The sequence below is a fragment of the Pangasianodon hypophthalmus genome, chromosome 3 (assembly GCF_027358585.1).
Source record: "Pangasianodon hypophthalmus isolate fPanHyp1 chromosome 3, fPanHyp1.pri, whole genome shotgun sequence".
NCBI lineage: Eukaryota > Metazoa > Chordata > Actinopteri > Siluriformes > Pangasiidae > Pangasianodon > Pangasianodon hypophthalmus.
Window position 1 is genome coordinate 9,045,511 of NC_069712.1, and position 14,310 is coordinate 9,059,820.

Sequence of the window (14,310 nt, forward strand, 5' to 3'; positions counted from 1 at the left end):
TCCCTATCTAGGTGTCTACAATGGCGTCTACAATAATGGCTTGAGCACCCTAAGAAGTGCACTAGAACACTATTTCAAACGGTTTCCTAAACGTGCGGGGAACTAACCAATCGCAGTGCGCCCGAGGAAGAGGCGTGGCCTATGTTTTTCCCCTTTCGTCCGCAGTGACCTCTGTCCCTTTAACTGAACGTGGTTAAAGATTTCGCCGACGTAAAATCCTCAGCAGCGTTGCACCGGCGGCTTTCCTCCGCGGTTATCGTTTGTCCTCGTACTGCACTTGTCTGGGAAGAAAATGGCGCTGCTGACTCCTCTGTTCGCGTTTCTGTATCACTTACCGCAGGTGTATAAATGGCTGTTGAAGCCGTACTACGTGGCGTCGTTTTTCATGTCGCTCGCTTTCCTGCTGGTCCGCAAGACTCCGGGAATCTGTGAACATCTCTCCACGCAGAGGGAGGACGGAAACCCCTGCGACTTCGACTGGGTTTGTGGGACATTTCTACAAACACTAACAGTGTTTTCAAAGCAATGACAAAACAGCATGTGTGGAGAATTATTGCTTTAGGTGTTCAGGGATTGTTTTTATCTGTAATCCTGTATGCATGGAGAGGAACACAGGAAGATGTTGATGCTGAGTACAATGTAGGGTCTGGAGCCATGCTAGTCTTTTACAGAGAGAGAATGGGGCTGGGTGTGGATGAGCACAGCATAATTAATGCCACTGGGCTGACACTGAGAATACCAGTATACCAGTACCAGTTTACCAATGTCAGTATACAGTACCAGTTTACCAATGTCAGTATACCAGTACCAGTTTACCAATGTCAATATACAGTACCAGTTTACCAATGTCAATACACCAGTACCAGTTTACCAATGTCAATATACAGTACCAGTTTACCAATGTCAATACACCAGTACCAGTTTACCAATGTCAATACACCAGTACCAGTTTACCAATGTCAATACACCAGTACCAGTTTACCAATGTCAGTATACCAGTACCAGTTTACCAATGCCAGATTACCCATGCCAGATTACCCATGCCAGTATACCAATGCCAGTATACCAAGACCAGTATATGAGTAATGCTTATTTGAGTTATTTTCCTCTTAGACACAGTTTTCTGTAACTAACAGCACGTGCAGGTAATGGTACAGGTGCACTAGCTATAGCCTTTCAGTGTTCACTGATTATATATTATATACAATATAATGATTTAATGTAATATCCACATTTTCATTTGTTTTCCCAGAGAGAGGTGGAGATACTGATGTTTCTCAGTGCTATAGTCATGATGAAAAACAGAAGAGCAAGTAAGTGTTCCCCACCCTGCTTACATATAAACACTTTATACCAAATAACAACAAAGTCCAAATGCAGCCGTTAAAACAGGTGGTCCTGAATACTAGCTGTGTTTACTGTATACACTTTAGTCCCTACAGGAGCTGTGCTTCAAGGACCCTTGAGCTTGCTAGGCTGGTTATCGGGCATGCAGGGCTGTAACAGGATCAAAATTTGAATGTGGTCCACACAGAACTGTCAGAGTTAATATCACAGTGTTGCGTATATACAACATCAATTGCTAATTTCTAATCTGAAGGGTATCTGAAAAGTCAGGAACCAGTGAGAGGAAAACTACACTCCTGGGCAAAAAATGGCAAATATTAAGCTTTTAATGGTCTTAACAACAAATCATTAGTCAGAAAATTAGCAGGAATGAACCAAATGCACTCCTGAGACCTCCTGTGCCACCATTTGCTCGTTTACTTTTGCTGCAGTAAACTGTAGCTATAAACAGGGAAATTCACTTATATAGTCTTCTTGTATGCAAATCATGATAATGATTCAAATGTTTGCTGTAAAATTCAAACTAACACATGTCTGGGCGTCACTATTCGGTTATCTGCCACAGCTTATGCAGCCCATCAAGAGCCACAAGACTTAAATATTTAAAGAAATCAAAGGGAAAAGCTATCCCATACTAACTTCCTTTATCTATTTGTTTCATTCTAATTTTATAACCAATGATTTGTTGTTAAGACCATTAAAAGCTTTATATTTTGCCATTTTGGGCTTGGCCCATTTTTTTTTTTTTTGCCCCGGAGTGTACATGTAATAAATTTTGTATTTATTATTTACATCATATTGTCTACATGTTCACCCTTGGGCTCTATGCATTTCCTCATCCACTGTATCATGTTTTTTGTGGATTTTGCTCAACATATTCTCATTGGTTCCTGTCATTTTTCAGACACCCTGTATGTTATGTTATCCTTCCATTCTTCCATAAACAGCCCTGACAACTATTAGACCATTTAATTTTATTGAGTTAAAGATTTAAAGAAAGTCTAAGTTACATGTAGATTTCTGAATTGCGTTACATGAGACTATGCAACCACTGCAATTCATAAGTTCATTGATCATGCTTGTCATATGTTATGAATAACGTTACACAATATAACTTAAAAATGATCAAAGATTAACTCTGTATTTATATCCAACGACGGAGCTTGTAGACCAACCTCAGTCAGCTAATTTTCTCCAACTGGCAAGCTGATGTAGCTAGCAGTGTTCAGAGGAATAAAATAATAAACAAAATGAGGTTTGCAGTTTACAAAACACCATTCGCCCTCGTAAAAACGTACATGTTCTCGCGTGTACTCACACATTTATATCAGATGTTGGTTTAAGATATGTGCGTTGCATACATCTGAACAAGACGTCTGGTAGCCGAGTGTCTTGTGAGAGCTGAGTATAATGGGCGATGAAGTCTATGGGCAAACCTTAAGCGTCTTCCTCAGCAGTTCTGAGGTCAGTGGAGAACCAAATGTCATGGAATGAATATAATGAACAAAATCTTCTGAAACTACCAAAGTCCTCTGTGTCCTCATAGCTAATTACACACCTGAATGTGGGTTTTCTTCATGTCTTTTACTTGCCCACTCGCCTCTTTGACTCCTTGTCTTTCCTTCTGTGGTGCAGTAACGGTTGAGCAGCATGTGGGGAACATCATCCTCTTCTGTAAAGTGGCCAATGTGATCCTGTTCTTCAGACTGGATATTCGCATGGGACTGCTCTACCTGACCCTGTGCATCGGTCAGTACACAACTCGCACACTTGGGACCAATTCACAACCGAAAAATTTTTTCACAATGTTAACCAACGTTTCAATCCACACCAGCATGTCACTCACATACACCACAGCACAACCTCATCAGCCTTTAATGCTCTAAGTAGAAAGACCTCCACGTGTACAGGGCATCATGTAGCATTGTGATCTAGGCAGTGGCTGTGTGTGTGTGTAGAATTTTTTTTATGCAATAGCTCCTTATTTCCAGATCAACAAACATAGTAATGTCTGTCTTGATTGGATTTGAGAATTTGATCGGTTGGATCATTTATGTGCACTGTTTTTCTAAGCTACATCCAAGCAAATGACACTCGAAGGTAAACAGCGTTTGTATTTAAAGGGGTCTCCTCGGGGATTCTGAAGGCTTGCGGATGTGACGACATGGCAAGGTGATCCGTCATACTTGTTGGGTTATGAGCAGTTATGAGTCATTAAATTAAGACAGCTAGTTAATTAATGATCTAATAATCTTATCTAGTGAGATACTTGTTTACTCATGGTAATCATGGCAAAACACTGTGGTATATAAATGTAGAGTGAAGAGTAAAAAAAAAGAGAGACGCAATAAAGTCTTTGCTGTAACAGGTACCAGAAGGCTTGATGCACAAAAACATTACTTTCTGCAGAAAATTAATCTTGCATGTTCATTCTTCGGAGTTGGAGAAATAAGTGATGCTCCTCATCTACTTTAAATTAACAAATTATGTTTGCAGGCCCGAATTAGTTTGCATTCTCTCTCTCAAACTGTCTGCATAACTCTCACACTTTCACTCGCTCGGTCTTTAACGTAATTTGTGTATTTAGATAGTATATTACATATTGTATTTTTATTGGATATTATATTATAGTTATTTATATTGGATATGTTTTGTCTGTGAAAGATTCAATTCTCACTGGCATGCACTGAGTTGTTTTGTTCAATTGCTTCTGCTGGCTTAATGATTATAAAACTGATTTTATGTAGGTTTATGTTCTGCATTTATCTGTTTGTGTGTTTAAACATCTGTAAATTCTGTAACTCATATTTCGAGTCAACGAATGTTTGTCAGTGAATCTTTCTGTCATGAGCAAGATCCCTTCATCTCACATTCAGCAATCAGTGTTGGTGAATCTTTTGGTACTGACCGAGATTCGCTTCTTTCTCGTTCATTGAATCAATTGAGTCAGTGAGTTAAATGATTCCTGTTTAAGCTCATTCAGTCCTAGCTGGACATTTCTATTGCTTCAGTGCATGTCGTTGTCAATGTTGGGCTACGTGTCGAAACAATTTCATTTTCTAAACACAGACTGGCAGGCATATTATTAAATAGCGATCATTGCTATTTTTTCATTACTCAAGATGTTTGCTGTCTATTTTAGATGGCAGCATTTAGAGAAACCACACAGCTGAACAAATCATTTAACTGAATGGACCCCCATGACTCGAAATCAAGTCACTGAAAAGATTCAATTTCAACATTTCATGTATAATTCTACAAAGCTTTATTGATTTCTGTAACAAAGTTTAATCTTCATTTTCCTGCTAGAGTGAGTAAACTTAAAAACTGAAGAAACTGAGATGGCTCATAATCTAAATATAAAATATATGGCTAACTTGTCTGTGTTTAAATGACCACTGCAGTTTGCCATTATGTAACTGAATCTGCAAATCTTAGTATCCATGTCTTTGTGAATACGTTTTTTAACACTTAAAACAAGCATCACTCAAGCCACACACTAAATATGACCTTATGGAAAAACTAGATAGCTGGTTGGTAGCTTGTAGAGATTGACCTCTTTAGTTAGAATTATTTTCTCAAATTGTCACGCTTTTACATCCTTCATCCAGGCATGTTAGATGGCACAGTGTTATTTGTCACAGATTAAAAAATAGTTTGTACTATATTCTACCTGTTCAATTCAATTCAATTCATTTTTATTTGTATAGCGCTTTTTTACAAAGGTCATTGTCTCAAAGCAGCTTTACACAAACAAAAGTAAAGTGAAGTGTGTGTGTGTGACGTCTCTGATGAGCAAGCAGGGCGACAGTGGCAAGGAAAAACTCCCTGAGATGGTGATAGGAAGAAACCTTGAGAGGAACCAGACTCAACAGAGAACCCATCCTCATACGGGTTTACACTGTTCACAAAGAGATCTGTACAGAACAAAAATGGTGGATCAGTTCCACGATTGCAATGAGGCGTGACATGAATTCCTAGGTCTTATTACTTCAACCAGAGGTCCAAGAGCTATCTCCTAGGAGAGTGCACGTTGTTAGTTAATATACACTGTAATGAAGTCGCATACGCACTGAGTAACAGTATCTACTTATTTTATGTTTAAAAGTTTCAATATCTGATTATTAGCTCTGTAAACTGTAGCAGCACATGATTAGACCCTGTAGTAGAAACCTGAAGTTAATCTCACTACATTTTCATTGTGGCTTATCCAACACTGCAGATCAAATTATTTTCTAACAGTATTGTATTACGTTTAAGCACTATTTTTTTAAAATAACAATATCCTTGATCTTTAATATACTGTTTGCTAATTCTTGTTTTTCAGTGTTCCTCATGACCTGCAAGCCTCCTCTGTACATGGGCCCCGAGTACATCAAGTACTTCAGTGATAAGACCATAGACGTGAGAACCATTTTAGCATCAGTACACACACAAGCCTTCAGTCTTCAGTCAGGACTCTGAGGACATTTGCTTCTGAAGCTATTATACACTACACTAATTTACTAGACAGAACATATACAGATTATATTAATGCCAAGCCTCAGTTCTGTGTGATGCATCTGTTCTCTTTTGGTCTTCAGGAGGAATTGGAAAGAGACAACCGTGTGACCTGGATTGTGGAGTTCTTCGCTAACTGGTCTTCTGAGTGTCAGTCGTTCGCGTCTGTCTATGCTGATCTGTCCTTGAAGTAAGACCAAGTCACAACAGCAAACATACACTGATGTTTTGTGCTGCACCTCATTCTAAATGTGTCTAAGAAACTTGTTTACCTGTATCATGTAAAAGATAAGTATTCTAACTACAGTCATTCTACCACCAGGTACAACTGTGCTGGGCTGAAGTTCGGAAAAGTGGACGTGGGCCGCTATAGTGATGTGTCTAAGAAGTAAGCAACTCTTTCTAGATTTCGTGTCATCATTGAAGCTATGCTGATACAGTTTCCTATTTTAGATGTTTCAAATGTCCAGATGTGATTCATATTTCTTTCTTTATCATCATCATCTTAGGTACAAGGTGAGCACATCTCCTCTCTCCAAGCAGCTGCCGTCTCTGGTGCTCTTCCAGGGAGGGAAAGAAGTTATGAGACGCCCCCAAGTGGACAAGAAAGGACGAGCAGTGTCTTGGAGCTTCACTGAGGTGAGGGATCAACATCTGTGCTCTCAATCATTACACTGATTTACAGCTCAGTAATATAATGAATGAAAGAGCATTCATGTGTAACCCTAATTTAAATAGAGGGTAACCCTAATTTAAATAATTTTAATAGGTCAAAAGAGAATCAGTTTAAAGTGTATTTAAATAAAATAATCATCAGAAAAATTAAGAAAAAAAAAATTCTCTTCCAGTAAAATGAAGTGAAAAGCTCATGTCTTGTGAATGAGCAATGCAGGATGAGCTACAGTATGTTAAAAAATCTGTATCAAATACAAATTTTAAAAGTGTGTCAAATTTACACTTAAGTGCTAATGTCAGTCAGCTTTGCTCATCTGTTTACTGGCCTAGCAGGTTAAATACAGCCTAATTATTGTATTAGTTTCTACAGTGAAAAACAATGCACCGCCCTCACTGTGTTTCTGAACACTCTCCTCATTTTCAGGAGAACATCATCAGAGAGTTTAATTTAAATGAGCTGTATCAGAAATCGAAGAAACTGAATAAGACGAAAGGAGAGAGGAATGAGAAGCCCAGCGAATTGCAGTTCCCCCCGGTGCTTGAGGAGGAGGAACCCGAGGCAGACGTTGCAGGGACAGAGAAAGAGAGCAAGAAGGACAAATAAGATTGGGAGATAACACTGGGACATCACTGTAGAACTGGATGGGTTTATGCGCACACACAGAGCGAAGTGCTGTGCCCGAAGTTGTGTGGGAACACAATGATTTTTTTTATTTTTTATTTTTATTTTTTTTTGTCATCAGAACCACCCATAATCAAAAATCAAACTTGTACTTAAATGAATGGAATTGAATTGAAAAGCACTGAATAACGCGGTTTAGGAACCCTTAGCTATCCACAGCCATTGTTTAGGGGTTAAATGAGATATCGTGCCGGCTGTTGACAGTGTTTTGTTTATTTTAACCAAATTTATCATTGTGCCCTACCATCATGTCTCCTACCTCTAATGAGTTAATGAAGTTGTTATTGATTAATTTATAGGTTATATTTTGTAGGTAGTTGCTTTTAAATGATTACTGACTACTGATGGAATTCTAATCTTCATTCCTTTTTTGCTAACTCATTCCTTCATTTTCTGTTTTTTTTGTTAGACATTTAGTAATTTTGGCCATGTATTTGTCCACTTGCCTTTTGACACTCATTTGGTAACAAAAAGGTGAGCTGCCTGTGACTGAGCCAGGCCATTCAGTATCATTACATTTCTATAATGCAGACTTGTTTCTGTGAAGGGGTGCTGTCAGCGTTGGTACAATGTCTGTATTAATGATGACCAAAGCATCAAATTGCTATGAGATGAGATTTTTGAAGCCTTGATGTTCTGGCACAGACCTCTTCTATTCTAGCATCCATTTGCTGAAGCTGTACGGTCTTAAATATTTTTGTTCATTTAGCTTGATACTTCCATCTCTGGATTTTCCATCTTGTGAAAAATGGAAGCTTGTGGGTTGTTTTGGCATTTTTGCAAAATGAACCCATTACTGTTCTCTGCTTTCTTTTAGGTCATCCTGCAGTCAGTGGACTTGTATAACCATGCTTATATGGGACATAATTTCAGTTAGATTGCCCACACACACAACTGTATGCTGCATGCACCCTAGTGACTGACTGATTCTGACTTTATTCCAAACCACAATTACTGTATAGTGTTTAACTCCATTGCAGATGGATGTGACTGAGATTGTGTGCGGTGAGAGGTTTTGGATGAATGTTGACATTCCAATAAAAAAAAATAAAAAATACAAAGATTGGTCCTCCTCCATAGTTCTACTTTGTGTCCTAAACACTAGTCTGTTTAAGGTGGAGCTTTCTGCATTTCTTTCTATGCAATGTTATGGTAACAGCTAACATAAAGACCTCTTTATCCCCACAAATGTTTTGCAAGTCTTGACTGGAATGCCTGCACAAATAAGTTCAGCTAGTCTAACACATCTGCTTAAGAACTTTAATGATCCAAAAGTTTTTCCTGCGAAACCCAGTCTAATTTAATGGACTGACAAAGAATGGCTTTTTTTTTTTTTTAAGTCATATCATGGGATGAGGAAATACCTAACATGATAAGCAGAACTCGATGCCTCTGACGTATGTGTTAAATACAAATATACTGAAATATACTTCAAACAAGGAGGAAGCAATTTAAGACATTTGATCTTGACCTTGTTTGGATCAATTCCAAAGTCTAATCAATTCATCTGCTGGTTACAGTGATAATTACATATAAATTATACATTCACAACCAATGAATGAGATATCGCACTAAGGGGAGTCTTGGACAGACAACCTGAAAATGTTAAATATTAATAAATAAATGTTATCCAATTCATAATGCTGACAACATGAAAGTTTTAGATTTGGAATTTAGAATTTTAAACCGAATTTAAGGTTTTTAAGGTTTAAGGTACATTTTAAAGGTTTAACTTTGTTCAGATCATTAGATTAGTACAACGTGAATAAAGAATAAACCAATGGGAATATCTTACCTCATATAATCATGACAAAGACCAAAAACTTCATTAAAACCTCAGCCAAGACAAAATGCTCTTCACCTTTTACCTGAATGCAAATGAACCAAACCAGCCGTGGTGTTTGCACATACATAACTGTGAGAAAGTTTGTGAACCCTTTGGAATTATTCAACATGAACGGCTCCTAAAATAGAACCTTATCTTCATGTGATGAACCGTGTTATTTAGCAAACATACATTATTACTTTGCCATATCCTTGTCATACCAGTGGTTAAAGTTATTATGGTTATTGTTGGAAAAAGTATGACATCTTGTATCTAAAAAACTATTCAATATTTTGCCTACCTGCTCTTCACAATGAAATTCTGATTGAAAGAGATTCGGAAAGCAAGATGTCCACAGTCTGATGAATTGTTTACAAATGGAAGAAATAGTCCTACTCCTGAGGAGTGAACACCCTTAAAAGATCAGTGTAAGACCTTGCTACAAAGAAGTGGGACACCTAAGGATCTGCAGCACCACTTGTGTGTGAACCTCTCTACCTTAATAATACACTGAACAGAAGTGGTGTTCATGGAAGTTTACCACAAGGGCACCACCAAAGCCACCACAGTTGTTCCATGGCACTCCTGAGACAATTTTCTGTGGACTGATGCAACAATTATATTTGTAAATGTTCAGAAAAACTTGGAGAAAATAAAACGCCACATATGGACACCAAACCAGCTTCCTGAAATGAGGAGCATGGTGGATACAGTGTCAGGGTTTAGAGCAGCTTTGCTGAAGTGACTCACAAACCTGATGGACCAGTGAAATTCAGAAAAGTCTACAGCAGACCATCATGACACATCAATGATCTAAACACAGGTATAAACAGATAAATAGATAAAAAGATGTACCAAAACAACCTCCCCCCAGCTCTGCAGGAATCAACAGCTCCTGAAGATGTTCGGTTGAGGATATCACTAATAACCAAGGTTCTATTAGATAGTTTACCCCAGTGGTGACCTTGTTAACCACAATAATTAACTAATTAACCACAAAGATATTTTTTTTGGGTGCCAATATAATGAAGAATCTTTTTCAGTACTGGTTGGTGGTCATAAGGATGTGCATTCTTTCAGTAGATTGCTAAAGGTAAACGGGTTTAAGTGCAGCACAGGAGGACATCAGTGTGTGAAATGGCATTAAACCGTTCATACGGTGCTGCAGCATGTTTTATTTAAACTATTTATTTTCTTGGGAATTGGTGGTGATCAGGGCTTAGTTTCCCAAAACCATCACAGCACAAAAACCACAGTTTAATGGCAAGTGATGATCAAACTGAGCACTCTCTCTGCCAGTTAAAATTATCTTAATTTTACAATGCTTTTGAGAAACTGGGCCAAACAAATCCATACCAATGGGATCACAAACCTTTGGGTCGAACAGTAAATCAGTTGTGATTAGTTGTGTGTTAGTTGTGCATCTTACCACTGGAGAGACGATAAAACTGATGTTCAAAATGATGTATTGATACAAATATACAAATGATATAAATAAATTATCGATCCAGTATAATGCTCAAATAGTTTATAAAGTGTTTATTAACAATGCTCAAGCACTCTCACCCACACAGACACACATTCACTCACACACACAGCTATACAGTACACCTTTTTTCCTTCTTAATTAACATACTGATCCAGATATCAAATAGTTCCTGTTTTTTAATTCTCATATGGAATTGACTAGCTGTTGAAGTGGCTGTCAAAACTCTTTTTTTTTTTTTTTTTTTTTCCCCCCATCTGATTGGACAAACATGATCTACATTTCATTCCAAAGCCACCAACATTTTGAGGAATCACTGAAACACAAAGCTTGCAAAATATCCACAACATTTTTTTTAAAAAGTAAAAATTAAATTAAAAAAGGCATTTTATAATTCATAACTACAGCAGTCACTTACTGACTGGTTCAACCATTATCCAATCCAAGTGCACTGGTTTCCCACCTCTCTGGCCATTGAAATTCCCTACTTGGTCAGCTAGACAAGGGCACTAGAGAGTCTCTTCAATAGGAACTGATAAACCAAAGCAGACATTATCTCACAGACAGACTTTACAAGGTAACTCTGAAAATATATCCCACAAAATGTGCTCACCTGTGTGTTGTGTATTCAGATGCTACATCTCATGGGCCGAGTGTTACATAGGATTCACCTGGCTGACTCTGAGGCTTGTCTTAGCCTGGAGACACAGACTCAGCCACTGAGCGGTTGTAGCAACCATCATTTAAAATTAGGCAAGTCTCCCTCCCCACCCACTTGATTGGTTAAAAACCCAAAATGGATACAAATGTCATCAGCCTTAGTTTAAAAAAAAAAAAAAAAAAAAAATACACAGGGTGCATTCGAGTAATGCATGTTGCGAGGAGATTCTCTGATCTTCATGCTTAACATATGTGGATCACAGAACCTGCCTAAAACCTGCGCTACTCAATCACGCCTGAAATGCTTGATCATATCAATAGCTATTTATAAATTCATATAAAATAAGATTGAAAAATTAAATAAAAACATTTCTCATTGATTTCCAAGGCCATTGCTCAAAAACACTCTCTTGAAAAGGATCATCTCGATAAACAACAATTTAGACCGTTTCATTACCCAATATTATTTCTCCGCTTCTGATTGGTTAATGCACCGAAGTAGAATGGTCACGAGCCAATCACAGTGGTCCAAAATGGCAACAATATGCCGTGAAGTCACTGATTTAAGTCCAACCATTTGGAGAAAACCCCTGGGAAAAATTTTAGCATTTTTTTTCTCTATACATAACATACAATTTATGATTTACACAGCTGACATAAAGCAACCTTTTTCTTAATTTGGTTTTTCAAGGCAGTCCAGTCATCTGCCAAACTCGAGTGTAACACCTCCTCATTAATGGCAAGTCAGGAAGTCCAGGAATTGTACAAGCAACTCTCCTCCCCCCCCCTCCACAGTGTCTTATCTGACCGCACATCAGCAGGTCAGCTTGCTCAAACTTTCCCCATGTATAAAAGTAAAGCACAGGTCTAGAGCCCTTCATTCACTCCAACTTTTGCAATAAATGTCTGTTGTGTTCAACAGATTTCCAAAGTGTAGTGAATCTCTACCCTGACTGAACGAGTAGAGGAGGCAGGTCCATGGCTCAGCTGTTGACATGGGACTGGACGAACGGCTGCCCGTCACTCAAACTGATATCTCGTAAGTGGTCCCTCCAACACCCGTCACCTTCTTCACCCCACCACCAGGCTTGTGGACGGGGCTCTGAGAAGAGCCAACACTGGGATAGGCATGTCCTGGTCGTGTGGAGACGCTGACTGGATGAGAGGGGGAAGAGGGGGTTGAAGAAGGCGACTGAGGAAGAGGCGATTTAGGCTGCCCATTTGTCCGACTATAAGATTTCATTTGAATCTCGTCCCTGAGTGGCAGAGAAACAGAGAGAAATGTTGATGAATTACTGCTAATTGACAAGGTCTTTGTAAGCCAAACTTTGTTGACAGAACATGAAGGAAAAAAAAAAAACAAAGAAAATTATGATGCTTATGAAATAAAAAAAAAAACCCACAAAAATCAGTCAAACAAATCAAAATTCCATAAAGATTTTGTCAAGACTTTTCACTCCTTACCTGAGTGAAAACAAAGCACTACAAAACACACAAACACCAACGGTGTAATGATAACACTACATGCAGGCATGACTGTTTGTTGCACAAGCAAACTTGAAAGAACCCAACAACGGCATAAGCTTGAGAGGAAACCAAAAGGTGGGAAGAGGGACAGAAAAAGCTGAGAGAAAGTCAGAGGTCCACTCACAGGAGTCTGGGAGGAGGAGGAGGAGTAGGAGGAGGAGGAAGGAGGCAGCAGGAGGCAGCGTGGAGCGTTGAAGGCAGAGGTTGTTACTCACTTGGGCGCCTGGATGCCCCCTGCCCCAGCCGAGGTGGAGGCGGAGGCTTTACGCACAAGGCGATACTGCATTTCAGCGGCTGCGGCACTCGAGTAAGACAGAGACTTGCCTAAAGGCGGGTGACCTGTGCGTGGTGGGTGGGTGGAGGGGGGCAGTGGAGCATCTGTGGAGCGTGTGCGATATGGGTTAGAGGGCCTTGGCAGGCCTGAATCAGACAAGAGCGGAGGGCGAGAAAAGCGAGGCGGCCGATGCTGGTGGTGATGGTGGTGGTGGTGGTGATGCTGGCGGGGCTGTGCGTCATGAAGCAGCCTTTCACGTTCTCGGTCAGGTAGTGGTGGTGGAGAGGTGGAGCCACGCAGGTAGGCGTTGCCACGGTGAGGTGAAGCAAGCAGGGCAGAGCTAGAGGAAGAGGGCTGGTGAAGCTCCTCTTCTCGCTGCTGGGCGATCTGTGCAGACAGAAATGGGGAGGTGTAGCCAAGCGGGGGGTTGGGGGATGGGGATTCAAAATTCTGGCTTTCAGAAGGTGTAAGAAGGCTGTCATAAGACAAGCTGCCATTGCGGGGTGGAGGCGTTTGATTGGCTGAGCTCTTGTAGCTGGAGGCCTCAGAGGGTGGTGCATTATGGGAGGTGGAGCGCACGCTGGAGGAGCGAGAAGCGCCTCCGGAGAGCACAGTGGGGTCGGAGAAGGAAGGGTAAGAGCGCCCCCCGAAGGAATAGGCAGAGATTCCAGGGGCTGGCGGTGCCCCTTGGCCTCCGGAGGGTCGCTCAGCACCCACACGCTCTCCTCCTCCTCCTCCATCACGGCCGTCCAGACTGGGCTCAGAGCGGAAACCCGGCTGCTGACTGGACTGGAGGAGAGAGGAGGAGGACTCCTTCAGACTGTCCCCACGACTCATCTAGAGAGAGAGAGCGAAAGCAAGAGAGTGACAGCATGATAGAGAGAGAGTGAGAGAGAGTGAGAGAGAGAGAGGGAGGCAGAGAAAAGCCATTAAAAACAAGGAATACTTAAGAAGGGAAGGAACAAGTCAAAGTCAAAGACAGAAAAATCAGCACTGACACAGGAAAAGTAGCTGAGACATAAAAACTGCAGGCTGGAAAAGAAATCAATTATACTAAGAAATTTTACTGTATCCTGAGAATTCAATACAGACCTGCTGATACGTTAATCCAACACAACAGGATTTATTCCCCCTTCTCCTTATAAAAGATCTAACAGTTTACAAATAAGAGTAAATAGTGAATCTTTGAATTGGTAAAACTGTGCACATAGCCACATCTGGGTCAGTTTTCAAGACCCACAAAATTCTATTTACACCAGTAATACTGAGGTGTAGATTTGGCAATATTCCAGCTTGAGAAAACACTGCACTGCTTCACAGTAATCAGTACTTTT

General features: G+C 40.0%; 2 protein-coding genes across 3 annotated transcripts in view; one reads left to right on the forward strand and one right to left on the reverse strand.

Annotated features, from left to right (window-relative positions):
• The first annotated feature begins 139 nt into the window (after nt 1–139).
• Nucleotides 140–8,277, forward strand: tmx2b (thioredoxin-related transmembrane protein 2b). Its single transcript, XM_026935158.3, has 8 exons — nt 140–481; nt 1,253–1,313; nt 2,983–3,096; nt 5,675–5,751; nt 5,931–6,037; nt 6,170–6,235; nt 6,357–6,486; nt 6,947–8,277. The coding sequence occupies exons 1-8, from the start codon at nt 293–295 to the stop codon at nt 7,124–7,126; spliced, it is 924 nt and encodes a 307-aa protein (XP_026790959.1). The 5' UTR covers nt 140–292; the 3' UTR covers nt 7,127–8,277.
• Nucleotides 8,278–10,553: 2,276 nt separating this feature from the next.
• The window catches only part of zdhhc5a (zinc finger DHHC-type palmitoyltransferase 5a), a 29,135-nt gene continuing 25,378 nt past the window's right edge, over nt 10,554–14,310 (reverse strand). The window contains exons 11-12 of one of the 2 annotated variants that reach the window (XM_026934919.3): nt 12,918–13,813; nt 10,554–12,431 (exon numbers count right to left, since the gene is read on the reverse strand). In XM_026934919.3, coding sequence (XP_026790720.3) covers nt 12,200–12,431; nt 12,918–13,813 — 1,128 coding nt within the window. In that variant the 3' untranslated portion in view covers nt 10,554–12,199. Of the gene's footprint in view, nt 12,432–12,826; nt 13,814–14,310 lie in introns of both variants that reach the window. The other variant, XR_003403913.3, reaches the window with a different exon arrangement.

Bases quoted from the DNA above. Each gene is read 5' to 3' on its own strand.
- tmx2b (XM_026935158.3), top strand. From the start codon at position 293: ATGGCGCTGCTGACTCCTCTGTTCGCGTTTCTGTATCACTTACCGCAG. The intron at 482-1,252 runs GTTTGTGGGACA...TTGTTTTCCCAG, and splicing joins ACCCCTGCGACTTCGACTGG to AGAGAGGTGGAGATACTGAT. The intron at 6,236-6,356 runs GTAAGCAACTCT...TCATCATCTTAG, and splicing joins TATAGTGATGTGTCTAAGAA to GTACAAGGTGAGCACATCTC.